Genomic DNA, 27150 nt, shown 5'->3' on the forward strand with positions numbered 1-27150 from the left:
ACATCGTGTGGCTTCTAAGAAAATCTTCAAAATCTGCCTTTACATTCTTAAGGTCTCACTAACTTGCATAATTATGTAGAAATGCCGTTGTGCTTGTTTCTGTCGGAAACTATGCAAGACAAAGCAGCTATACGTTTAAAATTACTACCCGGGAGTCCGACTCATGCTTTGTCTTGATTTGAGAACACACATTTTCCTGTGTCAGACATGGAAGAATATGAAAACAAAACGAACCAGAAGTTAATGATTGAAGTGCTATAAATACCAGTGGTTTTGTTACCCTGCTATTTTTAGCGCTCACATTGCCTTCGAGACACCAGCGTCACAGTTTCCTCACTCATATTCAGGCAGAACTGTTTGTTGCACAACAAATCAGATTAAGACATACATTGCACAGAGAGCATGTTCAGTATCTTTTGTTTTACAAACACATCTATTCTGTATTTGAGTACATGGTGTACCTACAGTAGAAGTTGTGGGTTTTTTTGGTCTTATAACTCTCCCACATTTGTCCTCGGTGTTCATGGTGTTGTTTATAAAAGTGAAGAAAAACAAAAAATCTTAAGGAAGTAAATGCTATGAGTTTGCCCTTTAAACACCCACACACATTACGTTGAATGTCATTTGCATTCCGTGGGCTATTTTTAAATGTTTGTGTCTTTTTAGGAAATGAGTGGGCAAGGTTGTTAATGATGACTCATGAGCAGAGGGAGGTGGTAGCACCACCACATCAGTTCATTGAAGTCTCAAAACACTTGCTAGGTGAGAAAAACACAGCTGGTTTATCCGTGCAGCTGTTAGATGTCAAAGTGAAGAACAAGAAAGCAAGTTGCAGTTTAAGTGTGACAAGTGTATGTGATCAACTGTCATTTTCTTTTGTTTCCTTAGTATTTGTAGACAACAGCTTTAAAAATCCTGAGGTAGTAAATGAGAGTTGTTTATTCTTGAATGCATTGTGAGCCGTAAACTTTGTTTAAAAGGCTTATTGACCATTGCCTGTTTCTTTTCTTTTATAGATACTGAAGAATCACTGGACATCAAATCGTAGATAAACAAGTTTGAACGAATAAAGAAAGTGAATGGACTGCAGTATGCTGAACTAATTAGTGATGGAGAGATAATGGCCTGATTCACAGAAGGACATATTTTAATGCAAGAGCAAAACTTTTGCAAAATGGAAGTGTACGGACCTTTACATTAATACAATTTAGAAAACACCACCTTAAGCAATCCCATTCAAGTACAAAAAAATGGAGCCACGTGAAACGGTCATTGGCAAAAAGTGCACCAAGGATCAACGGGAAAAGAACCCCTTACAAAGAAAATGGGTATCTGAGCCTTCTGCAGGAACAAAAAGAAGTACTTTTGCTGATCCAGATGTTAAAAGACATTCACATCGGGAGCAAAGTCTTACAAGTGGGTCAAGCCTTGCGAGCTCAACTCAAAAGTTTGGTTCAGGAAAGCTACTATCATCTGCAGTGACACAGTCATCGCAAGAAAATCAGTTTCAACAGGTCTTCCCTCTGCCTTACCCTTACCAGATGCCACATTCATACCCACAGGAGCCTTTCCTGGGCGGTACAAAGCCACAACCCGGGTTAGAGGCCCATGGGTGGCCCTTCTCTGGTAGACTACAATCTCTGCCACCAGATGATATGTTTTCTGTACACTCCCACTCACATGGAGTCTTTCCTCGTCAGAAGTCCCCATGTGCTTTTGGCCAGTTTTCCCAATCGGGACCTGAGCAGCCAGATGAAATTCATAAGAAGGAGCAAAAACCAAAGAAACCAGGAAAATACATATGTCACTACTGTGGCAGGGCATGTGCTAAACCCAGTGTGCTTAAAAAACACATCCGGTCCCACACAGGGGAACGTCCTTATCCTTGTGTTCCATGTGGCTTCTCATTCAAAACCAAGAGCAATCTGTATAAACATAGAAAATCTCATGCCCATGCCATCAAAGCAGGACTTGTTCCGTTCTCAGAGCTAGCAACTCGAACAGACACCGATCAAGCGTCTTCTGTTGGAGAAGCAGAGGCACATTCTGATGGTGAACAAAGCACTGACACTGATGAAGAAACTGCAGACGGTGCAATATTTCATGAAAAACGTAGCCCACAAATATCATTAGAGTCTGACAAAATCCCAATGGAAAGGGGGCCAGCATATGCCGATCCAGCAGAGGAACTCTCCATGGCATCTATGAAAGTGCCTATACTAATTGTTCCAAAACAAGGGGTACCATTAACGGCCACTGAGTGTCCGCAGTTCACAGATATTAAAGGATCTCCATTTGCTGGACAGATGTGCAGAGTAGATGAGTCTCACACTGTCAAACAAAAACTTGCCTTAAGACTCACTGAGAAAAAGGACCAGGATTCAGAGCCATCTCAAAATCTCCTGAGCCCACACAGCAAAGGCAGCACTGATTCTGGTTATTTTTCCCGTTCAGAAAGTGCTGAACAGCAGATCAGTCCACCTAACACAAATGCAAAGTCATATGAGGAAATAATGTTCGGAAGAACTTGGCCCCACAAAACCAACTCTAGACAATCTAGACAATCAGTCACAGTTGGGATGGCAGCTATTGCCGGTCAGGACACTAAAATCAATATCAACAAGACAAGTGCCATGCTGGAGTCGGCCATGGAAAAGATATCAGAGGGTCATGTATTTTATCGAAGCGATTTTGTGGAAACACAATTAGTTTCAGGTTGTGACCCAAAACAGTATCATCCTGGCTCTTGCCAAACCAATCCAGGTCTTTTAGAAGCACCCTCTGAATCAGGGACACTGATTAGAAGTAACTCAATGCCAACACCTTCCCCTACAAACCTCAATGTCCCACCAAGTCTGCGAGGGAGTCACTCTTTTGATGAGATGATGACACAAGATGATGTTTTTTACACTGCTGGTCTGAAGAGGTTAAGGAGACAGGCTGCTTTTGAACATTCTGCCCAAGAAGGGCATGGGGAATCGGAGAACTACGGAAAGATCCCAGGTACAAGAATGGGAGAAAGGGGACATTATATGCCAGAATTCAAAGGCTCTGGGTCAGAAATTGCTTGTCCAGAAGTACGCACAACATATGGTTCATATGGTACAAAGGTGGGAATGACAGAGTCTACCACAAGAAAACGGCGAATGAAAAAGAGTGTTGGTGAAGAGGAAGATTGTCTCGAACAAGATGATGGTAGTCGGAGTGGCTCTGTTGAAATGACAGGGGACTATGATTTGAGACAAGGAAGTCAAGATTCTTCAAAAGCTGCTCCTGCCAGTAAGGGCACTATGTTTAGAGCGCATAGCCCATGTGACAGTTTTGACAGAGGCCAGTGTTTGACTCCAGAGGATGTGGTACTTGTTCAAGATTCAGACACAAAGACTGCTGGTAATGTTATATCTGTCATTCAACATACAAATTCCCTTAGTAGGCCAAATTCATTTGAAAAGACTGAATCAATTGAACATCCATATTATCAGCCAGATAAACCTGCCAGCCATCTTTCTGAGCAATCGGACACAGAAAACATTGAAGATATGCACAGCCCTGATTCTCATCATAGATCTGAAAGCATGGAACATCAACTGCAGGGTGACAATGAACATGGATCTTTCTCTTCTAACCAATTGTATCATATTCCACACAAACTTGTACGACAGCCCAACATTCAAGTGCCTGAAATTAGAGTTACAGAAGAGCCTGACAAACCGGATAAAGAACCTGAGGTACAAGTGAAAGAACCAGAGAAACACGTGGAGGAATTTCAGTGGCCACAAAGAAGTGAAACTCTGTCCCAGCTTCCTGCTGAAAAACTGCCCCCAAAGAAGAAACGGCTGCGTCTTGCAGATATGGAGCACTCTTCAGGGGAGTCAAGCTTCGAGTCCACTTGCACTAGTCTTTCAAGAAGCCCTAGTCAAGAGAGCAATTTATCTCACAGCTCAAGCTTTTCAATGTCATTTGATAGAGAGGAAGGCATAAAACCAGTGTCCCCAACTAAGCAAGAAGACTTTGGTCGGCAGTCTGAGTTCTTAACTGTTCCAGGCAGTGGCCATTCTCTGTCCATACCAGGCCATCATCAAAGAGAGATGAGACGCTCTTCATCAGAACAAGCACCCTGTGCGTTGTCCAATGAAGTACCAGAAATTCGCAGTAAATCTTTTGATTATGGCAGTCTTTCATCTGGTTCCAGGCAAGGAGAAGTATATTCAAGTGCATCAGCCATGAAGGAGCGTAGACGTGGTTACCTTGTTCGACAGGCATCCCTAAGTGTCTATCCTGAAGTAGTGGTTCAAGAGCCAAACTCAGAATTAACCATCAAACAAGAGCATTCTGATCATCTTCCTCAAGGTGCATTGATTGGTACATCCTACAGCGCAAGCAGTGACTTAGCAAAACACAGAAGAGGTACACAGTCAGCTTATGGATCCCGTCACTTGCTACAACAGAGCATCAGTGAGGACAGCCAATCAGAAGATCATTTCCAGAATTCTCCCCGTTTGCCTGCGCAACTTTCAACTGATAGTGAACATTCAGTGCATGAGCATATGAGTCAAGACATCATACAGCACTCTACGCTTCAGAGCAACTTGGCATCCTCACCCTTCTTGCCATTTCAGTTTTGGCATCCTGAATCAACACAAAGACACAAGCATCATCTGGCTTTTCAGACACATCAGTTGCAGAAACTACATATCAAACAGCCCATGTTGCAGAAACCACACCAATCAACTCATCAGGTGCAAGCAGACTCAAAAACTGATGGCACTAACTATCCATATCCTTCAAGAGCCTCCCCAAAGCAGCTTGGGGTTTTGTCATCTAAAGTACTTACTACAAGCTACCTACAGCAAGTTCAACCTATCTTTGCTACTCAAAATTTAGGGTCACAGTCATCACTCCCTGGAATGCTGGTCCCAGTCAGGATCCAGACCAATGTGCCATCTTACGATACTGTTATGTACACAAGTGTTTCACAAATACTTGTCACTCATGCTCAGAGTACAACTTCAGTGAGAGTTTTATGCTCGGACCATGCTTCCCACACAGGCACTGCATCAAAGCACCATGTAGGGATTAATTTATCCAAAATATTGGGACATTCAGAAGGATCCTTACATTTTCCACAATGGAAAGTTCCTGAATATTTACCTGGAACTATTAACACAGGGATCCCTCTGTCTTTGACGTCCGGAACTATCTCTACCACGGATGCATCCTCTAGTATCGGGGGAAGCAAGAGAATGTTGTCACCAGCCAGCAGTCTTGAGCTCTTTATTGAAACCAAACAACAGAAACGGGTCAAGGAAGAAAAGATGTATGGCCAGATTGTAAAGGAGCTCAGTGCTGTTGAGCTGAGCAACTCCAGTGATATTGATAAATCCGCCAAAGCAGAATTCTTAAATCGAGATGACTCTGTAGACGAACAAGAGAGGATGTCCTCATCTCCACCTACTGATTTTGTACCTTCTAAATACCTTGGATATCCATCTGCACCTCATTTACCTGACATCCCACCAAAAGATAACTTCATCCCACCCTTGCAAATTATAACAAATGTAGCCAAAAGAGCAGATTCCCCAGAAGAGCTTGAGGTAGATGAGTCCACCCCAGATGCAAGCACAAGCCCACAGTCGGTGATCTCCTCAAGTGATTCTCAGGAAGAATCTAAGCGGACTATGGGTGATAAATTCCCAGTGAATACGCTAGTCCAACTAGCTGCTAATCAGGGTGGTGGAGTTGTTGGTAGCACGCTCCTGCTCACTGACCTGGCAGATGTTCATCAGTTCTTTCAGTTCCCAAGTCTTCGCACTCCAACCAGTGTCAGTTGGTGCTTTCTAAATTATACCAAGCCGAATTATGCACAGACAACACCTCTGACCTCTGTGTATGGTTCTTGGTGTGTCAGCTCTTACAACCCAAACCCGCTCAATCTCAGCACTAAAGCCACCCTGGCACTTTTACGCTCCAAGCAGAGGAAGAATACAGAGATGTATACAATGGCTGCTATGTATCAACCTGGCACTGGAAAACTTGTTTCATCCCTCCGGTGGAAACAGAAGTTTGAGCAGGTAGTAACTCCAGAGTAAATTTTAAACCTTATACATTTCATTACATTAACTCGCCCTTTTATTATAAATAATAGTTTGTTTTAAATAGTAAAATCCCATGACATATTCCAGTTTATACAATCATTTTAGAAGATTTGACAGATATCAGTCTTTTTCAGAGAATCCACAAAACAATTGTTAGAGCTACTTTTTGATCAATCAAATTCAATCAATCAATCCATCAATCAAAGTCTGTCTTATGTTTACATTTTCAGATAAAGCCAGAGCTCATACAGTTGGATGTTGGAAAGTTTGGGAAGAAAATGAAGGGAGTTAGCTCAAGAGACAGGGGAAAAGATGACCATGGAGAGAAAGAACAGTCTTCGAAACAGCTTGAACCCACTCGCATCAAAATCTTTGAAGGAGGGTATGTGCTGCTTCTTTTCGAACATCAAATGTATTGCTTTTTATATGAAATAGACTTCGACTTAAATAAATGTTGACACTACTAGGACACTATTAGGAGTTGAGGAACCAAACTTCTATCCATATACACATTCATGTAATGGTGGCTTAATCATTTGATCAAGAATGCTTGCGACTTCTGTATTGATTAGATGTGTAGGTGGTAGAACTGTCCAAAGAATGTTAAATAGAAAAAGAAAAACAGTGCTGCAAGAAAAAAATTTACACAGCTGTAAATGGACACAGCTGTAAAAAAAATTCAGAGTTAAGAAACATGTCCCTGTAAATGAATAATTCCTTCCAAATGTATAATATGGTTTAAAATCAAACACACCAAAGCTCACATCAACATTCAAAGATATACTTGATACCCTCCAGTAATGTGAATTCGTCTCCTTGTTTTCATTTCAGGTACAAATCCAATGAGGACTATATTTACGTGCGCGGTCGAGGCCGGGGAAAGTACATCTGTGAAGAATGCGGGATCCGCTGTAAAAAGCCAAGCATGCTGAAGAAACATATTCGCACACACACAGATGTTAGGCCGTACGTCTGCAAGTTCTGCAACTTCGCTTTTAAAACAAAAGGTGGGGTTCTTTCCCTATTAATGTAGTAACACATGCAAATGTCCACCAAAAAGAAAACAAATTGTAGATTTCATATCCTTTACATTGAAAAACTGAGGATCTCTGTACTATTAATTGTGGTTAACTTTTGTTCGATACCAATACACAAAAATTACTAACGCACATTATTAACACTTCATATCTGTTTTCAGGAAACCTTACAAAACACATGAAGTCAAAAGCTCACACGAAAAAGTGCTTAGAGCTTGGAGTGTCTGTGTCATCGGTGGATGAGGCCGAGGTTGAAGAACCAGGTATGTTTATTACCAAAATCCAGACCACCAGTTTTAAATGAAATGATTAAATAAGAACCCACTATGAAGCTTCATTTTTAAATCGCATCTGTTATCAGAGAGGGAGAGAGAGAGACTCTTCTGGGATAATTGAGATTTCCACATTTAGTTTAAAGGCGTAATGAACCAACATAAAAATTAGCTATGACCTTAAATTTGTCTACGATGTCAGTTAAGATAATTTCTTATTGTTCATGTTTTCCAGACACCACTGAGGAGGTCCCAAGAACATCTGAGAAGATGACAGAGCACCAGTTCTCTGACGCCGATGAATCTGAGGGAGCTGAGGAGGATGGCGACGAGGTCGATGAAGATGACGATGATGACGATGAGTACGATGGCGATTCGACACCAAAGACACGGTCTCGAAGCACAAGCCCACAGCCATGTGCTATCCCGTCTCTCTCCATCACCGCAATGGCTGCTTCACAAGAATCCAATGCCTCCAAGCTGCCTCTTTTCACTTACTTCACAAGTCTGCCCAGTATTCAGATCACCCAACTAATGGCACCCAGCGAGAAAGCTGGGGTGGCCCAAATGGCAGAATACCAGAAGCTCCTTCAAGGCGCTCTGGGAGAAGATCACAAAAACAGACTGGACGTGCCTAGTTCCATGAATGAAGACTTTGCTCTGTCTCCAGAACACAGCTCATCCTCCTTTGACTTCTCCCCCTCCCGTCTGTCTTCACCAGGCTGTGACTCCTCCCCCCTCCGGGAAAGTTCACCTTCCTCCAGGAGGTACCTGTCTCCACGAAGGGACTCTCCACGCGGCCATTTGTCACCAAGGCGAGAAGCATCTCCACTTAGGCATATATCCCCGATGCGGGATGTATATAGACGAGATCTGTCACCCAGGAGGGACCTTTCTCCTCGAGGGCATCTCTCCCCCATCTCACAGACAGGACGGCCAACATCCCCAGGAAGGGATCTCTCGGGCAGGCTCTCTCCCAGAAGCCGTCACAGGTGCATGTTCAGACCTGTGTCCCCCAGGAGGAGTCTTCATTATCAAACCGGTTCATGGGCACCCAGTCCACATGCAGAGATGATATCATTAAGCCAGAAGACCAAGAGCAATCCAGAAATGGTAATTTATTTTCCCCCATTCTCTTTAGGCTTTTTAGCGTTGTTTTAAGATTAAATAAGGATTTTACAATATACCACTTTCGCAAAAATCGTGATATTAAAAACCATAATGATCGATATCGTGTTAGTAGTAAACAAATGATAATATTTTAAATAATTCAGCACCTATTTGAAATTTTGCTTTAAGAGCCACAATGGTTACAAAACTCTCTCTGCCGCCCAACACTGTTTTGAGTGTCATTTATTAGCCACAAAAAGAGAAAACACGAAAATAACACCCTGCTGAAAAAAACATGGAAATCATCGCCGTAATTGTTATGGTTTCCATTAAAATACCATTATGAACCATTCACTTTTTCTATTAAAACCATTACAGACTTTTGTTTTGTAGTGTGTTTTAAGCATCAATAGGATTTAACAGTGTTCCCACCAATAGAATCCATCACATCAGTAAACACAATTATAGTTTCGATTAAAACCAATACAATTCCCATTATAACCATCACATCCATAAAATTCTCTATTTTGTTTTGCGCAGCTTTCTATTGTTTTCAGCATGCAATATTAAAGATGACTCTGTCTAATAGCATTATGTATTTATTTAAAAACTCAATGGATTTCATGATTTCTATATAGTTACTGTGATTTGTTTTGGCCTCGGTTATCTTGTAGTGAAAAACTGAGAAGAACAGTAAGAAACTGTAAGCCAAACATCACCTATTTTGAGTTAGGTCGCTAAATAGATTGTAATGTTAAATGTGTTTAATAAATGCTAAGGAGTCTTAATTTTAAGTTCTAGATACACAAGAACTCAACAAATCAATTTAAAGGTGTATCCTTCTTGATCACTCAAAAACCTAAATGTGGAACGTGTTGTTCCTTAAACCACATTTGTTACCCATGAAAAGAGGTCCTATAATGTGAAATTTTACAGTTTTGGCTTAAACTGAGTAGCTGGGCTGACGTTTTGAATATTGCAAATTTAACCCTCTAGTTGCTAGGCAACCATACAGTCCGTCAATGCCAAAACAGCTCAAAATGTCACAGACCCTATATGCCTGTAAAGTTAGGTAAGTTGTCACACCATAAGGATAAAACATTATTCTTCTTCACAGTGACGTAATATAATAATAGACCGCATGATAATCTAAAGATGCATGCATACTGTACACTAACTTCCTAAAGTATGTGAGACATTTCATGTAAATGATAACTAGATAACATCTCTAACAGGGTCTAACTAACAGTGTACAATGTGAATGTTGTATAATGTTGTTTCTCATCATGCTATAAGATAAGGCATTTCTATTTCTATTTGAGTTGATAAAGAACCCTTTTAGAGAAAACGCAGTACCCATACAGTGCTTATGCAGTGTGGTAATTCATTTCAATGCTATCTGGCTTGTTACCATGGAGCTGAGGGGATACTAAGATAAATGGCTAATGTCTATTATGTAAGCTAGGATCTTTTCAGTTGTTATTCGTGTTTTTGTTCTTTTATGTAAAGTTTCAGAACTCTCCATAGAGGTCTGGGTGAAATAAATATACAATAGGTGGCACCAGAATGGCAGAATAGTTTATTAAAGTGTTACAAATAGTGAATAAACGATCAAAGAAATGAAATTCGAAAAGTGGCTTTATTTTTACCTTCACAAGGAGTTTTGATTTCTTTTAATCGCATCCATTGATACCTGCACTAAATATTCTGGAAATGCACTGAATTATTTTAAGATTTTTAGTAGCCATATAACTTAATCATGTCTTTTTTAACTTTTTAGGACCTGAGGGCTCGCAACACAGACGCCCCGAACGTCAACCAGGGATTATTTAGCCACCTTCCCCTGCACTCCCAGCAACAAATCCGCACACCGTTCTCCATGATACCCATCGGCGGCATCCAGATGGTCCACTCTGTGCCCACTTCTGTCACGGGCCATGCCCATCCCACCCGCCTTCCCCTCCAGAAAAGCACATCAGAAGAATCCACCACCAGCGAGGTGTCGTTCCACCTTCCCCATGGAAGAGGAGCCAGCAGCATAGGCTCAGATAACCCACCCCAACCCCAAGAGAAGTCCGTGCCCCCCAAAGCTCCGTCGCCTTGCCCTCAGAAGTCAAGGGAGGACAGCACGGACACGTCCGATAAGGAAGGCAGGCAAGAAGAGTGCATCCAAACGTGCACTAAAGCGATCGCCTCTCTGTGCATCGCCTCTGAGGAAACTCCTGAAAAATTATCAGCTCCCATCGATCCGTTCCATCAGCACACATTATCTCTCTCACCCGAGGCTCAGCAAGACAGTCCGCCGACGAGGGAGCAGCAGCATAGCGGCTTGGAGATCAGTCACCCCCTACACTGCAGATCAGAAAACAGTATGTCTACCACATCAAAGAATCCCGCAGCAGGCCATGCCACTCTCTACAATACAGAGGCGGCAGAAAGAGCGTCCGGCCATGGAGAGAGGCCAGTGACCATAATAAAAGGCAAAGACAATATGAACAACAGGTGAACGCGGTCGAAGAGAGAGTGGCAAAATACGTCTGCACGTTTTAAACTGATTGGATATTCGATGGTTTCCATGTACATGCATAGCATGCCTTTTATAACACGGTTTGCTATCTCAAATATAATAACTTTCTTATTTAAAGTTTTAAAGAATATACATATATGTTAACTTATATATGAGCCTGACCAAAATTGCTTATGGACTTTGTCTGGTACTTTGAAATGTACAGATGTGCGTGCCTTTTCTTTACTTTTTGCTTATATTCTTATAAGCATTAAACGGATGTGTAAATATATCACGTTTTGTGTATTGGCTTTGTAAGAAATGCATTGACCGTCTTTTTTTTGGACACTCGAGTCTGAACGATGTGAAGTATCAATACATGTAAGGTTGCACTAAAACATATTTTTATATGAGTGAAATGAAATGGCTTTTGTGTACAGCAGCGATTCTATAATACTATTTATTGTATCATGTTTCATAAATTGTAAATTTTTCTTAATGTCGTGGATGCCTTTTCTATGTAAAGCATGGGTTTTGCTATTGCATAATTAGAGCAAATATTATGTACATGTAATATGGCTTTTATATATATATGTGTATATATATATATATATATATTAGAAGTATGTGTGCATATACTTCTCTCGCTTTACCTAGACTTCTATGTAATTTAAGTAAATGTTTATATACCCACTATATAGAAAAACAATATATCTGCACATATGGTTTAGATTGACACCCTCATACTGTATGGTAGTCAGTTCTACGTGCTTGTGCCCCTCTCTTTCCTATTGGCTGGTAGGCTACACTAGTTTCGTTTCATTGTTCACATTTTAAATGTCGAACTGTTAAGCATTAAGTGAATCAACTTTCGCACTTCTGCATTTCCTCCAGAGCTTACTGAGGTTGATGTTAAAGGTATTTTGATCTTCTGTGAATTGTCGCTTGAAGTACTTGACTCGTGGATTAATATGGGGAACATTCCAACAGATGTAAATATTGGATGGATGCCTACGGTTCTGTACGCTCACAGCCATACATATTCATGAATTGAAGGAGTTTGTCACGCACCACGTCATCAGTCCACAAACACTCTTTGTTTAGTTTTTTTATTGTACATCCATAAACTCCAATACTGAGAACTCCTAAAATGCACCTTATGTTTCCTAAACCTTTGCAAAAAAATCCCAAATTATATCACTTTTTAAAACTGGGATTTAAAAAATTTTTTCTGTTTTGAGTTGAAGCAACCTAACTGAACTGGAGTATGGAGCCAGTGCACTCTTATGTGTATATCTGTATTTTGTATTGTGATCTTTGTCATTTACTCCTTGACATTTTTTGTCAGTAGTCCCTGCTATTCACTTAACTGTATTAACTTGTCTTTAAAACCTAAGGTATCAAAAGCACAAATCATTGTATGGAAAGAAACAAAAAAAGGCATAAAAGACAAACTTCATGAAAAAATAAAGGGTAACTTTGTGATGTTCTGTGGAAAAACAATAATATGTACAATCTCGGGTTTGAGAATGAATTACAGCACAGGTTAAAAAAATACAGATTGCTGTTTTCAAATAAAAACAAATATGGTAACTTTTGGTCTGCGGTGGTTTTCTCTCTTTGTCTGAGAAGTGGCAATAAGTCAAATGCTCATATTTTTTAATTGAATCATGTCTGTGTAGTGGTTAAAAGAGGTAACACATTTTGAAAGATATAAGATTACTTGCTAGATACTAACTATCATCTTAAATCTTTTGCTTAATCTTAAAGAAACAGTTCACCAAAAAATAAAAATTCATTTTACCCTCAAGCTGTTCCAAATCTGTCTCAAATGTATTTGGAAGAATGCTTGTAACCAACAGTTATTGGCCACCATAGTAGGAAATTTTGCTTTATAAATTTCCTTGTTGAACACAAAAGAAGATATTTTGGGAAAAAAAACAGGAAAGCAAACCATTCTGGGGCACTTTTGAATACCATTGACATTTTTCCTACTATGGAAGTCAAGCATTCTTCCAAATATATTTTTCATCAGAGCAAAGATATTTATACAGATTTGGAACAACATGAGTGTGAACAAATCATTTTGTATATTTGGGTGAACCGTCCCTTTAAGTTTTTTGTTTCTAACATTCTTACATTCTTTATATTGTTTTAATGCACTGAAATGGGTGTGCAGCTATACATTTTTTTAAGAAGAAACATTAATGATTTGCCTTAAAAGCAAAGCTTCACCTTTCTCCTAAACTTTTATATTATATTGGTTTTGACATCCTCCCATCCCAACTTTTGCTTCCTCATATTTCATGTACTCCAACATTACACTAAATCTCTAAGTAGCCTATACATTCATATCTAAAAGACTCTCATAGATATTAACTTTGTACCACAGCATCCCACAGAAGCTCATAAGTAATGAATCAATATCAATCATGTCGTACTTTCAGTTTTTCAATAATATTATAAAGCATATTTTGCAGGTGAAAAAGCGTTGAGATCATCCATTTATAATTTACCAGCCTACAACACAAGACATTCACACATTTTTAACTGAAACCAGTAATGGTCTCCTCCCTGTTGTACATAAGAAGGTGCTTCCCACACCTCCCTCTATACAATGATTGTGCAATACGTCTTATGCAACTGAATCATTTTAAGGGGCAAGCAGAAACTCGATTGGGGTCATAGAAATGTGCATAACACTATTGGCAATAGCACCTACTGTATAAAGCCCCTCTAAAAGCATGAAGCCTCAGCAGCCTCGTTCACATTCACAATTAAGTGGAACACACAAACCACAATAAATATTTGTGATGCATTTTGCATCGGCTGTTTTAATCTAAATATTATTTCTACATACTAAATGTGGTGAAAATAATTCATAATTAGTATGTTAGGTCTGCACATTAGTCCAGGAACCAACCCAAAAGTCACATCCATGGGAACATATGTTTGGAACTGTTAACATTTTTCCTTTTTTTACCTAAGGCGATCCCTTGCCAAGAACAGAAGAAAACCACAGGCCACATTTTCCATGTGTAGTCCATGTTCTTACACGTTCCAACACAGCTTTGCTCAAAGCCACAGCTCGCCTGTCCTGCTGGAGGTGACCGATGTCATTTTTGACAGACGTCTTGTGTGCCTGGAAATACAGAAGAAAATGTACCGGTCTCAACTTGATGCTCTTCCAAACTCCTCACATTTCCAGTGTCACACAAACTGTAACAGCACAGCATGCGAGTCCACACTTTGGTCATTTCTTTACGACATACTGCCATCTGTTGGTTCATAATATAACTGCACTTTCCTGAGACGATATTATAAGGCTTTGTTGTTTAAGATTTGACCTGCGAAGTGCATCTAACTTTAAAGTTTAAATAATGTTTTTTTTATCTGAAACATGTCCGAACAGAAACTAAACAGTCTGATAATTTTCTGATCTGTGCACTATAATGCGTCTAAACTATAGCCAACAAATGTTCATAACATTGAGTATGGAAGAGGTCACAGCTGAACGACGAAGGGCAGAAGCACAGTTCCTCAACGATCATCATAAAAAATAAATAATACTATCATCATGTCTGTGTTTGCCATCAGCACTTGTTATTAATACATTTACAGGATATGAGAGTGAATCATTCGGTTAGTTGATGCGGTTCATTTTACTGGCCTTGCCTTGCTTGTCCTTTCTGTTTATTGAGAGGGACAGACACATATGGGCTGGAACTTCTGAGTCATAATAAGAACCAGATGTAAAGGAGACAGCGACGATGTCAAAGTCAGACTTATAATACTATTTACAGTATTTTCCCTTCAGCTTTCAAATGTGCCGAAGGGCTTTTGTAACACTCCAAAACAAATTTACAGGCAGAAGAACTTGGACATGTTCCTGCCGTGCGGAAATATATCAAGTGTTTTCTAACATTTCATTTTATAATTTAAGGAATGCAACTTACAAGTCTCAAATTTGACTGAATCCGTACCACCAGCTCATTCAACAGACATTACATAATTTGAGGAAACATGGTTTATGTACAAGACGTGTGCTTTCATGTTTCTCTTTTGTCTGTTTAGCTGTATTTCTCATAAGTGGTGCTGTATATGAGATATATGGCATGTATCGCCACTGCAGCTCATTTTCCTCACATTAGAAAAATTAGAAAAAGTCTGAAAAATACGGAAGAATGAGAGCATTCAAGTCAGGTGAGTTTAGACAGAGAATGCAGCTGATGTATTTGGAAATGCTTGTGAAAGAACAACAATCATTTTGCTTTGGCAGGCCGTGGAAAACGTTCAGGTGTGCAGGGACATACACAGAGGTTCATTTCCATTCATAAAACATTGCCAGTGACATGGAAGAACCCTTTCGTTAATGCACAACTCTAAATCATTCTGTCAATGGTCTCAAACACATCATGTTTTGTAGGGCAGGAGCCAGGAAAGGGTGTTTAATCTTCTCCAGGAAGTTGAACTCTGATTTTATCGTTGTAATGTACAGTGCCATGAAGGAAATGTTTAGACAAGCAGTAGATTAGTAGTTGGAAGCCCAGCAAGGCCTAGGCTGGCATATGGTGAAAAATCTGGTCTCTCAGGCTGACTTCGGCCAAGGTATACCCAGCAAGCCATGGCAGACATGTAGTACAGTTCATATAGAGCTGACGCATTTTGGTTTGGTTGAACACTGTAGCCACCCTCCGATAATCTGCTATTATTAGAATGCTTTGTCGTCATCTTGGATATTTTAAAATGTCAACTGCAGGTAATATATGTGCCTAATGCTGGGTCTTATATAAGAGCAAAATCAGCTTTTCACTCATATATTTTAAATCACCAACCAAAAATTTGCATTTGGAACCGCTGCTTTCAATGGTTTCCTCATAGAATCACCCAAATTCTTAAAGACTTTTCCTAGTAAGCTCAATTTTCAACTAAATATATATCCCTTCAAATCATTTCAGGCATTTAAGTGACAGTTGACCAAACTGTGTTTTTCTGATTGCATAATTACTATGATTCAATGCAAAAATACGTTTAATTGGTTTTGTTGTCTTATCTAATTCAAACGCTCTGTAAGGGGTTCTTGGATTTTTTTCGAATCTTAAAATTCTGACAGACAGAGCCGCACAAGTGTCAAACAAGGGCCCATAAAATCTTTAGCCACACTTGTGCCAAAGGGACATCATCCCGAAGATGCTTTTTTTCAGAATCAGAATGAATGCAAATCTTTTATCATTGAAAGGCACGTAAGGAGAATGTCAAATGAAGGATCATTCAACAATAAGAGAAAGCAGTGTTGTTTTGTTTAATAAATCCCGTACGATGAATACCCCTAAGTTAATGTACTGACCTTACGTTTTAAGTAATGGGGTCTATATTTATTCACCTATTTCAATTTAAAACTTTAGTTCAAAAGCTCCCTTAAATTTTTAAGTAGCATCAAATTGGCTTTATAAGTCAGTTAGATTTAAACTTATACCATCTAGATTCTCATTTAGATTGAACTTAAATTGGAAAGTTGATTTGGTTGATTTGGAAAGTTAAATTGGAAAGTTTTGCAAGAACTCAAGACTGATGCAAAATTTGCATGGGGTCCCGCTGTAAATTTAATAATAGTTTCTCGAAAGATTCTCACCTGATAAGTCCATGGTCAAGGTACCTATGAGGTTTCAAATGGTTTTCCACATCACAGAACATCTGACTGATCGTTTGAGCAGACATGGGTTAGAAATTACTATTTTAAACAATATTTAGAGGGGCTCTGGTAAGAAATAACCGCTGTGATAAAAAAATCTGAAATGAGAAAAAGTTACATTATTAAGCTTACCTTACAAAGGTGTTTCAGTTCCATATGTGAACACTAGGCAGAGCTGTAGCGCTCATTTTCTGTCAACCCTGAGGATGACTTCATCTTCTTAGTCAATAAAAGCGTTGAATAAAAATAAAACTTTTAACAGTTGCTTTATAAACAATCCATTTTTTCACATTATTTATATTTTGAAAAAAAAAGAAATGTACATGTTTGCATTTGGGTATATAGAGGCATTCAATAGACTATATATTTCAGATTTCATAAAGCAGGCCTATACATTTAAGACCACCTCTATTCTGAGATCGATACTGACAGTAGATCATCAGGGTATCACAAGGCCTGTACACAACATCATGGGCAGCTCAAAATTTCCTGGTTCTCATGTGGGTCTCCACAAGAGCTTGGAAGAAGAAAAAATACAGAATTCTAAAAACACCCTTGTTATATCGGTGCAATAGCCATGCTTTGATTTTTACTGCTTTATTGTGTCAAGTAGGCTACTTGCACTTTTAACGTAACCCGAGGCAAGGTCTTGCTTTAAGGGGTTTTAGGTTTAATGAGGAGGAAGTCGGTGACAAAACAGCCATGTAATTTCAGCATTAGGGTGAAACACAATAGTGTATAATATTTCTATATTATTGGATTGATGGTTTGACAACTGTAACATTATCGAGGTCAAAAAATAAGCAATGTTTATGTCATTTTTGTTTTATGTGCTGATATTTTTCAATAGGTCAGTTTTAAATAATAGGTTTGTATTAATAATATAAAAAGAATGCAATCAAATAATAATACTGTGAAAATGCGTTCTTTTTTAGTCACAGTTCAGTTTGAGGAGCGCAAGCAGGTCAATGTTGTTTGACAAACTGTTCATTAAATCTTTTCCACAGATGCAGGAACACGTGTGGAGCTCTGAGGTTCTCCTTCCTCCGTGACACCTCACCTCACAGATGTAATTGCTGTAGCCAGGGGCTCTGTGACCAAATATGTTGTTTTGTGTATCGCCCAGCCTTTAATTATCTCTCCTGAATGCAAAACGAAGCCTAATCTGGACTAATGAGAAGTCGAAACGTGACTTAAATAGAGCTAAGGGTGGGAAAAAATAGCCCCTGTGGTGCTGGATAGAATACATCCCCACGGTGCTTGAACAAGCCTCCATTGAGAACCGTTCCTGACCAATTTACCGCTACAACTCATAGATCTTATACTCTGCTTGTGTTGTCTGAATCTCAAAAAGTGCAAGAACCAGTCAGCGGAACCCTCAGCAATTACGAGAATCTGGCGCACAGATGCGTCTATCGTGATGTTTCAATTGGCTTTTTATTGTTTCAATTAAGATGGGGGTTTACCAAAATGGGCTTCCCTTGGTTTGGGAAAAAGACCTGGTCTGTAGGCTTTGCACTTTGAAAGAGTTGGGTTTCCTTTTCTGGCTGAAGTCTTGACTTTGTTCTTTAAACATCCATTCCTATTGGATACAGTATTAGGAAACAAGAGGGCACAGAAATTCCAGCTCACAAATTCCAACGCAATCTCATTTTAATGCACTCAGTATTCAAATCTATGATCTCTTTATACTGTAATTCCATGTTGGAGCCTCAAAACACAACGGAGAAACCTACTGTCACATGGTTTCAACAGAGCGAGCATCTATCCACCAAGAGTACAAGCTCTCTCTCTCCCCATCACTATATACCACAGACACACAATGAGTTTTGTAAAACACCTGCTCCTATGAAGAACAGTTTGGCAGGGCGATGTAGAGATGAACGTGGGGGAGGAGGGTGTGGTAGGCTGGAGGTGTCTGGAGGGTGGCAGGAGTTTCTGAAAGTCTCCTCAGCCTTCTCTCTCTCTCTCTCTCTCTCTCTCCACAATGCATCTCGCTCTGCTTTTGGATAGATATCCTGTAGATAGACTTAACCAATAAAGCACTGTGCATCGCATTTTGGGAAAGGAGCAATATGGATATTATCCTCTCAATCTTCATGAGTGCTGTTGTTTTGATATTGGAACAACAAGGTAAATAACTATTGTGTGTTTTATACATATTTTCTTTACAAGCTATTCTATAGTGTATTGTATGATACCTCTGTTCAAATGAAATTGAGATTGTTCTTTGCACTTATCGCAGGATCTTATCGCATCTTATTTCATTTTCTTATTCAATTCGTATTTGTTTAAACAATGAATTTCCTGTAGTAATTTGAAAGGTTAATGGTCACAGAAAAGATGAGAACCCAATACACTACAAGTTTGAATGAACATCTCTTGTATTGTATTGATTTAAAGTCAGACGTCTGATATTTTTTTATTTGTCAAAATTAGTTTTACGTTGCCGAGGAAACATGTAACAAAAGAATACAATGCCAGTCGCAATACGCAGTTAGCCGTGAAATAATACATTTAACTGTTGAATTGGGGTTAAATGTGGAATAAAATGCAGTCAAATTCTGTCTGGGTTTAACATGCAGCCGGATGGAAATCCTCCATGTGTAGGCCATCTTCTATAGACCGCAGAACAAGCTGCCGTGCAGTGCGATTGCTTCGCCACGGTTTACTCTAGCGGGAGGTATTGTAACAGAGCTTTGGTGCTGTGGGTAGCTTTGGATTTAATAGCGGTGGAGAGTTCATAGCCAGTGCAAGTTATCAGTAAAAACATAAGCTCAAGCAATGAAACAGAGATGTTTAGAAATTTCAGAAACTGTGATTATTTTTTGTTTTCCATGGGAACTTTGAATGTGTTGTAAAGCCTGAATCAACTAACATAAGAGGGTTGCACATAGGCCGGCAATACCTCCATAACAAAGTATGTTATATTATTACATGGCTTTCGTTTCAGCGATGGACTCTTTCAGCACGCAATTCAGGTTTTTAGGCACTGTAACAAGATACGAATGAAAAATTCTTTATAATACTTTTCCGAGGGTATACGTTTCAAGAAAGTCAAACTACAGGTGTCAGGATTAGTCAAGATTTATGTTTCAATCTTAACAACACAAACTCACTCGCTCTTCTGCGTGTTTTCAGTTGAGGATGATGCGGTTCAATGTTTGGGCTTGTGGAATTAATTCCTTATTTAATCCACATTAGCAATACTCCCTCGCTTCAGGGCATGGGATACAAAATTACATTTTTCATAAGAAAACAAACCATGCTCATGAGATCTAAAGAGCTTTCCTAAGGGTGGACGTCTAGACTCATACAAGGGATAAAGAAAACGTCTCCTGATTGTATCTTTCCCAGGATTTGGGTGGATTGGTATAAGTGAGATGTCTATCTGAGCCACTCATCATTCAATGAATTACCCTTCACTAATATTAACCACAACAGAGACATAAATGTCCAAGCTTCTCATAGTGAAACTCATGGAACCAATGTGTCTTTGTCAGCGCTAAGCCCAACTGGTGCTTCTCCGGGCGTTAGGGCCTAGATGTCAGGAACTGATTTCCTCCTTCTAACCAGCACCAAAACAGAAGTCCACTACATTCCAGTTATCCCCTGCAGCTTAGTACTGATGGATCACCGTGATAACTCCCAGATCGATTTCATCCTCATATGTCAAGGTTTATGTCCAAGAGGCAGTTCTTGCTCTGCTGAGCTATTAAGAACTCATTCTGGTCAAAACACCTTTTTCAAGTCCTTAGAACAAAACATGCAATGCTCATGAATGGCCTGACTGTACCTCCAGAGCCCTCTGACTGAATATCTTTCTTCATATCTTAATGAAGTATAATGACTCTCCTAGTAAATAAACCACCTACAAGAAAAAAAGAACAGTATGATGTCTTTGACATGGTAGCATAGTCATGTAGGGTTTTTTAGGACATGCGCCATTGTAATTTCGTGTTAAATACCTAGTTTTTTGTCTTTGTTTGAGATTTGTTTTTCTGTAAACATGTTGCTCATGGGTATTAGCACAAAACCTGTTTTTCATTCAAGTTTAAAACCTCAGCCATCGGAAGCTGTAGTAGTGGTTTGCTTTGTAGCAGGATCTACATGCAATGCAGGAATCCTAGAGGCATAAAATGTGGTCGGCCACTGATTCGGAGTTGCTATATTCTTTAAACGCAATCCACATGGGCCACTCGATTTATTCGCCTCAACCTCAATGAAACAAACTACTTTGTTTGCATATTTTTATACCGCTTTAACGTTTCAATTTAACAATTCAAATTATTTCGATTATTATATTGCGGCATAGCAATTCAGTTTTGAGCTGATAACCTATTGTATGAAAGTTAAACTGGAATTATAAGTAAGTCTGTAATAGACTTCCAATATTTTCAATAGACACAGATGACCGCAAACTGAAATGTTTAGACTGCAGCAACAGATTATTCTAAAAGTGTCTTAAAGTGTGTAAAACTTTGATCTTACACTGATAAATATTTTGACGGCTTTGAGGATCAAAGCAAAACCTAAAGCTTTAAAACACTTTACTGGAAGGATTTTATTTGGTAGCATTGATAGTGTCAATCGACAGCTGATCACGGAGACAATGCGAAATGATGGCTACATTTATTTAATCTTTCTTGTACTATGGTTTAAAATAATTTTTTGTGTTTAGCCTACACAGCATCCGTCTTAGTCCAACCGTCCCATGCAAACGGAAGTCCACCTGTGAACTCAACTCTTCAAATCCATCGCCGTGAGAAGCGCTGTTCCTGTGAAAACCTGAAGGACAAGGAATGTGTTTACTTTTGCCACATAGGAATTGTTTGGGTCGATACACCCAGGTACACCAGCTACACATACACCAAAGATGAAAAAAAGGATTTATTGAGATTGCTCTATGTTACTAGAAAGCTATGCATCAGTAAACAGATGGCTAGAAGTAAATGTGTGCAGGGAAGGGAAGCCGGTAACCTGTAAGCATGTGTCTGGTTGTATTTAAGTGTGCGGTTTCACTAATGTGGCCCACGCATGGAGACCTGAGGACAGGCAGACTGCCTTTGCATGAAAAACAACCTTAAAACCAAAGACTGAAGGTCTGGATCCTGGGAAATGAAATAACTGAGTGTGAACTCTTTAGCATCAAAGCACCATCAAAAGGTTGCTATTAAATGAGATGTTTTATTTTCAGTGGTGACAGGGTTTGAGATGTATTCTAATATATTTGTCGTTCTCTTTAAGTCAGGTCATTCCCTACGGTGTTGGCTCGCTTCAGATGCGTCTAAGGCGAGATGTGAAGCGATGCCTTTGTACAGACAAGAGAGATTCAAAGTGCCTGCAGTTTTGCTCTCGTGTCGAGTAAGTGTCGTTCTTAAATTCACTACACGTGGCGGTTGTTTCAAAGACATTGCAACTAAACAAATGTACTGTACTTCTTTTCAGAGAGGAACGTGTCTCGGTCAAAAGAAATCTCAGGCACAAGTCTAGACTCTCTCTGAGACTGCAGAGGCACAATCCTATCCAAACAACCTGAAAACGGTGAAAACAATATTGTTGTAACTTACTGTATATTATTTCTGATTCAGGAAGAAAGTCTGACGTCTAAACTTCAGTGCCTTGTAACTGTTGTTGTGATCGATCACAAAGTACAGTATTAGACATTGTTCAACTTTTTCTTGTCATGAAATGCTAGCATCTCAACCGTACCGTATGTAAAGCAAGTAGGAGTGATATATTCTCAAACTGTCAGTTTATTGCAAAAATACTGTAAAATTTGTATTGCTTAAAATATTCAAGGGATGTTTCTTTATAACATGCAAAGATGAGTATCATGTTAAGAGCAGACCAGATCATTGACTTTAATATTTATTGAGGCCACTGTGGTTTAGGTACTTTGGGACTGTTGTTAAACATATTTGGCCTAAGTCTGTGATTGTGGGATCCAGTTTATTCTTAGAATTAAGAAATAGAAAATACTCGGTGAAAAGTAAAAGTTTGAGCACCAGACCTCTGTCCCTTTAAGGAGTTACTCGGAACTAGCTGCAGAGATTGCATTTTTTTCAAGGTTACTATAAAAGCTGTTGTAAATAAGGAAAACAAATTTGTTGTTGAAGAAAAATACGAAGAGATGCATTTACAAGAAAATACTGTATATGATGAAGGTGCTGAAACGTATCAGTGGATGTGATTTGACTCTGAAATGTTGAAACTGCATTTTATATTCTAAAGGATTTACTCAATATTTATTTTCATGTGAAAAAAGGCAAATAAAACAAACATCTTTCTTGATTGTTAAACTTTGTGGTTGTTTGGAGTGAAAATGACAGCAAACTCATCTGGACACCATAATGTGATGCACACAATGTGGTCCAGCTTTACACAAGTTCAGAAATTGTCTTCATACTTCCCAATGAGAAAGAAATATAATATTTACATGAAGGGTGAAAATGTGGCAACAGCCAAAACCTCTTTACACTCGACATGAATTGACTACCAACACCAAACAATCACGTCAGACAGGAATACTGTAAGAGAAACCGATTAAACTGTGCCTAGAGATCAAACAGAGCGAGAGAGGCTAATGTCAAAGAGTTTCCATTGTGCTAGAGGCTAGCAATTTTCTGAATAGCTGCATTTACTCTTTCTTTAGTTTAGTAAGATTTCCACAAGGTGAAGTTTAAAGCCTTTCTGGTGTTGATTTGTTCTTTGATAAGCGATGGCATCATGAAGGATGAGCCATCTTAAAGTCGTGAAGCAGCGGGCCCCAATCTCCGATCTTTATATCCAGTTTATCTCTGTTCATTTTCAGCATCATCAGGAATGCTGGTTTACCTCACAGGAAGGCTTTCACAAGAAACCTCTGGAAGAAATTTGTGGCGCTCTCATTTACTACCGGGACAAAGGAACAAACACGCTCTATTCCTGTCTACCCTACTTCGGTTAAACTCTTTGAGGCAACCACTAACCACATTGTTAGGTGCTGGGAAACACCCTCAAAAACCCAACAAATGATTAAAAGTGAGCTAAAAACGGATGAAGGTTATCAAGATATGGCATGATAACACATTTAGTTATATTTGATGTTAAATTAGATTATTTATTTAGCTTATAATTATGCATATTTTTGATTAGCATCAAGCCAAGTTGACACACTGTCACTTTAAACTAAACCATTAACAGTCTTTTAACAGACACCCTACAGTCCCAGTCTTGTTTTGTCGGGTGATGGTGAACATTAACAAGCATGGCATGATGTGTTAGTCTACTTTAATTCATAACCTCTACAATTTTATTCTCCTTGGCCCTCGATGCATTTTTAAATTGCATTTTAAATAACCAAAAATGCCCACAGCGTTCGGGAGCGAGAACAGCAAGGACTCATCTAGAACAAAACCGTGCACTGGATGTGATCGTGGTCTTAATTTTGTGCAACAATCAAGACATTACTGTGTTGTTTCAAAGACACAAGAGAGACGAGAACTGGCTTACGTGCATTTAATATGCAGGATGTCACATTTTCAATAACGCATCCATAAACGCTATACATTGATGATCTACACTGAAGACAAGAACAATCTGAATAGCCCTTGATAAGAATGTACTTTACTAACACTTTCTTGACTGAAGCACATACATGTTTTGAAAGCAGTTTAAATAAATACCAAGTCAAAATAACAATGTCATTAAACTACAGCAAATGAACCTGTTAGATTTGGTGTTTAGCTGTTGTTTTCCATTGCCATACAACAGAGGTCTCGGACATAGAGAATTAAATTTCTAGCCTGACTATTGTTTGTGGTATAACTGCACACACTCAAACACAAGAACAATGACCACGTTGCAAAAAACAACAATTTTCTGTATTATTATAATCAGTAGTAGATCCTGGGAAGTCTAAAACAGAGGGCATTTAAATAAGCTTTAAAGACTCGGTAATGTACAGTGAAAATGTTTACATGACAGCTGCTTAGGATAAGAATAGCTACCTCTGACAAAACCAGAGCAAAATTCACGAGCGAGACGATTCAGGCTCCCACCTATCTTGTTCCTCAGTCCCCAGCAGATGGGAAAATATACCTTAGTCTTTGGATAAAATATGGTCCCGCTGACACTCTCCGAAGAATACCGTAGCAAGCATTTACACAGTATATACAAAAAGCCTCAAAACCGATGTGCAAAAAAAGAAAGTACGCAAAACAAAAATTAGAAAAGGCACAAACAGTAAAATATATTATGACTATTTACAGATCACAAAGTCAGTATAAGCTGAATATCACAGTATGTAAAATCCACACTTTCATAGCTGTCCCTCTCTACAGGGTTATACATTTCTACTCCTGATGGGAAAGGTTGGGAGGGTTCGATTCATATGATAGAGTATGAATATGATTTTGTCTTTACAACCTCTCTTTAGCCCCTCTCACTAGAATTTGGTGCTATTGCTTAAGCTGTCTGACATTATGATGTTTTTGTAGAAGTTGTCAGATCGCACCGAACAGTAGCCCTTCACTTTATCCAGGACCTGATGCACGGGACGTATGGATGAGGACGCCTCCCCTTCGGAAGGGCTGCTTTTTGGGCTGCTCTGATTGGAGAAACTTTTACCTGCAAGTATGGCAAATGAAGGGAGTCAAAACACACAGTTACATTTCACAGACACAAAGAAAAAGAGACTCAGGAGACTTAAAGGTCCATTGTATATGATTTTGCGGCATCTAGTGCTGAAGTTGCAAACTGCAACCAACGGGACTTTCAAAAATGAACTATATACAGTATATAGAATACAAAGATTACAGACTTTGTTTTATCTGGCAAATGTAAATAAAAGTTTGTCAAATTGAGATCTTTCAAAAATACTTAAGGGAGCGCTGAAGGGTTTTTTCACGAAATAATTGTGCAATTATTTACAATTATTATTATTTACAATTATTTGTACGAAATAATTGTAAAGAGATCTTTGCTAATCACTATGTCGTCATACTAGCTCGAATCATTTGATCTGGCACACAAACACACAAAATCAAGCTGTCACATGATGACAAATGGCACTCATTTGAAATCACAAAACATATGGTGGTTGTCTCACACACAAGCAATCTTTATTCTTTTTACTTTGACAGACTGTTCTCAGTTTTATGTTCATCCAAATAATGATCAATAAGAGGTGAGTGGTTGTTTTGTCATGCCAAAGCTTTGATTTTTCATGCCATTGTACATTCTTAGGCAAAACATTCCAAACGCACATGCACGTCTAATTTGTGCTTTTGCCTTTAAAATGTATCTGAACAATGATGCAATGACTGCTTTGTAATGCAACAAATGCATTTTATGAGCGCAACGAAATCTACAGATATTGGAGCAGAGTTCTGCTATTCATTTCAGGATCCATTGTTTCTGTGTACCATGCCGAGGTCATTTGTTAAATATGATGGTTGTAAGATCATTAAACAGTCAAAAATAAAGGTGTCAACGTAATTATTTCACAACACACACATGTGGAAGTAACAGTGGGATGCAAACATAAAAAAAATTATATATAGAAATAAATCAAAGCAGCCCACCATGAGCAAAATTAGTATCAACGTAGTGCAAATGACATTGAGAACAAAAAGCCACCGAGACTCGTCTACTAATATAGACTGAATTTGTAGCACTAGCTATCATGAACTAACAATGAACAATTACTCTACAGCATTTATTAACATTAATTCATGTTAATTTCAGCATCTACTCAAAAATTATTCAAATCAAACGTTGTCTCTGTTAACTTAAGTTAATGCACCATGAACTAATATGAATAACTGAATTGACACGAACTAACATTGACAAGGATTTATAAATGCTGAAAAACTAAATTGTTCATTGTTAGCTAATGTTAGCTAAAGTATTTACTATTTTATTCGTTATGTTAACTTAGGGCACCTTATTAAAAAATGTTACCGGAATTAAGAGGTTTTATTGATCATTGTGCTATTGACAATGATAAAGTGCACTTTCTAGGTCTCCAATGTCACTCCACAACTTGGATTCAATCCAACAGGCAACTATTACATCATGAAACATCACTGTCTGCAAAAGATTATTCATTGGAAGGATCAAAACGAAGCATTTAGGAGGGAGTTTGGTTAGGTATCATCTCAAGGGCCGATGGATTGAATTCAGTCTATCCCAAAACGGAAAGCTGATCACACAAATAAGAAAAAGCAGCGTGAACTCGAGCTGGCTTGTGTGGTTTTACCTCAGGAAGTCTCTCCATGGCATTATTGCAGGGTACTATCTATACCACAAACATAAATACACACACACAGCACCACTGAGTCCGGGCATACAGTAACCACAAAATATAACATACAGTAGTAGAGCAAAGCACAAAGTAATGCATGAATAAGGCCTTTACTAGAAATAGTTAAGCATTACACATCACAGCAACGAT

General features: G+C 38.9%; 3 protein-coding genes across 8 annotated transcripts in view; 2 read left to right on the top strand and 1 right to left on the bottom strand.

Moving 5' to 3' along the window:
* The window catches only part of hivep2a (HIVEP zinc finger 2a), a 64954-nt gene extending 52349 nt beyond the window's left edge, over window positions 1-12605 (top strand). For all 6 annotated transcript variants that reach the window (XM_079475439.1, XM_079475440.1, XM_079475438.1 and 3 more), the window contains 6 exons: window positions 1017-6071; window positions 6326-6477; window positions 6927-7102; window positions 7294-7395; window positions 7640-8517; window positions 10295-12605. In XM_079475439.1, the coding sequence (XP_079331565.1) occupies window positions 1251-6071; window positions 6326-6477; window positions 6927-7102; window positions 7294-7395; window positions 7640-8517; window positions 10295-11020 (6855 nt within the window). In that variant the 5' untranslated portion in view covers window positions 1017-1250 and the 3' untranslated portion in view covers window positions 11021-12605. The remainder of the gene's footprint in view (window positions 1-1016; window positions 6072-6325; window positions 6478-6926; window positions 7103-7293; window positions 7396-7639; window positions 8518-10294) is intronic.
* Window positions 12606-18520: 5915 nt separating this feature from the next.
* LOC306904392 (endothelin-2) lies at window positions 18521-23012 on the top strand. Its single transcript, XM_079474259.1, has 4 exons — window positions 18521-18845; window positions 21394-21562; window positions 21960-22076; window positions 22161-23012. The coding sequence occupies exons 1-4, from the start codon at window positions 18788-18790 to the stop codon at window positions 22249-22251; spliced, it is 435 nt and encodes a 144-aa protein (XP_079330385.1). The 5' UTR covers window positions 18521-18787; the 3' UTR covers window positions 22252-23012.
* A 1185-nt stretch (window positions 23013-24197) lies between these two features.
* The window catches only part of adgrg6 (adhesion G protein-coupled receptor G6), a 36028-nt gene continuing 33075 nt past the window's right edge, over window positions 24198-27150 (bottom strand). The window contains exon 24 of the mRNA XM_079474068.1: window positions 24198-25322. Coding sequence (XP_079330194.1) covers window positions 25141-25322 — 182 coding nt within the window. The 3' untranslated portion in view covers window positions 24198-25140. The remainder of the gene's footprint in view (window positions 25323-27150) is intronic.

The sequence above is a fragment of the Barbatula barbatula genome, assembly GCF_947034865.1.
Source record: "Barbatula barbatula genome assembly, chromosome: 15".
Taxonomy (NCBI): domain Eukaryota; kingdom Metazoa; phylum Chordata; class Actinopteri; order Cypriniformes; family Nemacheilidae; genus Barbatula; species Barbatula barbatula.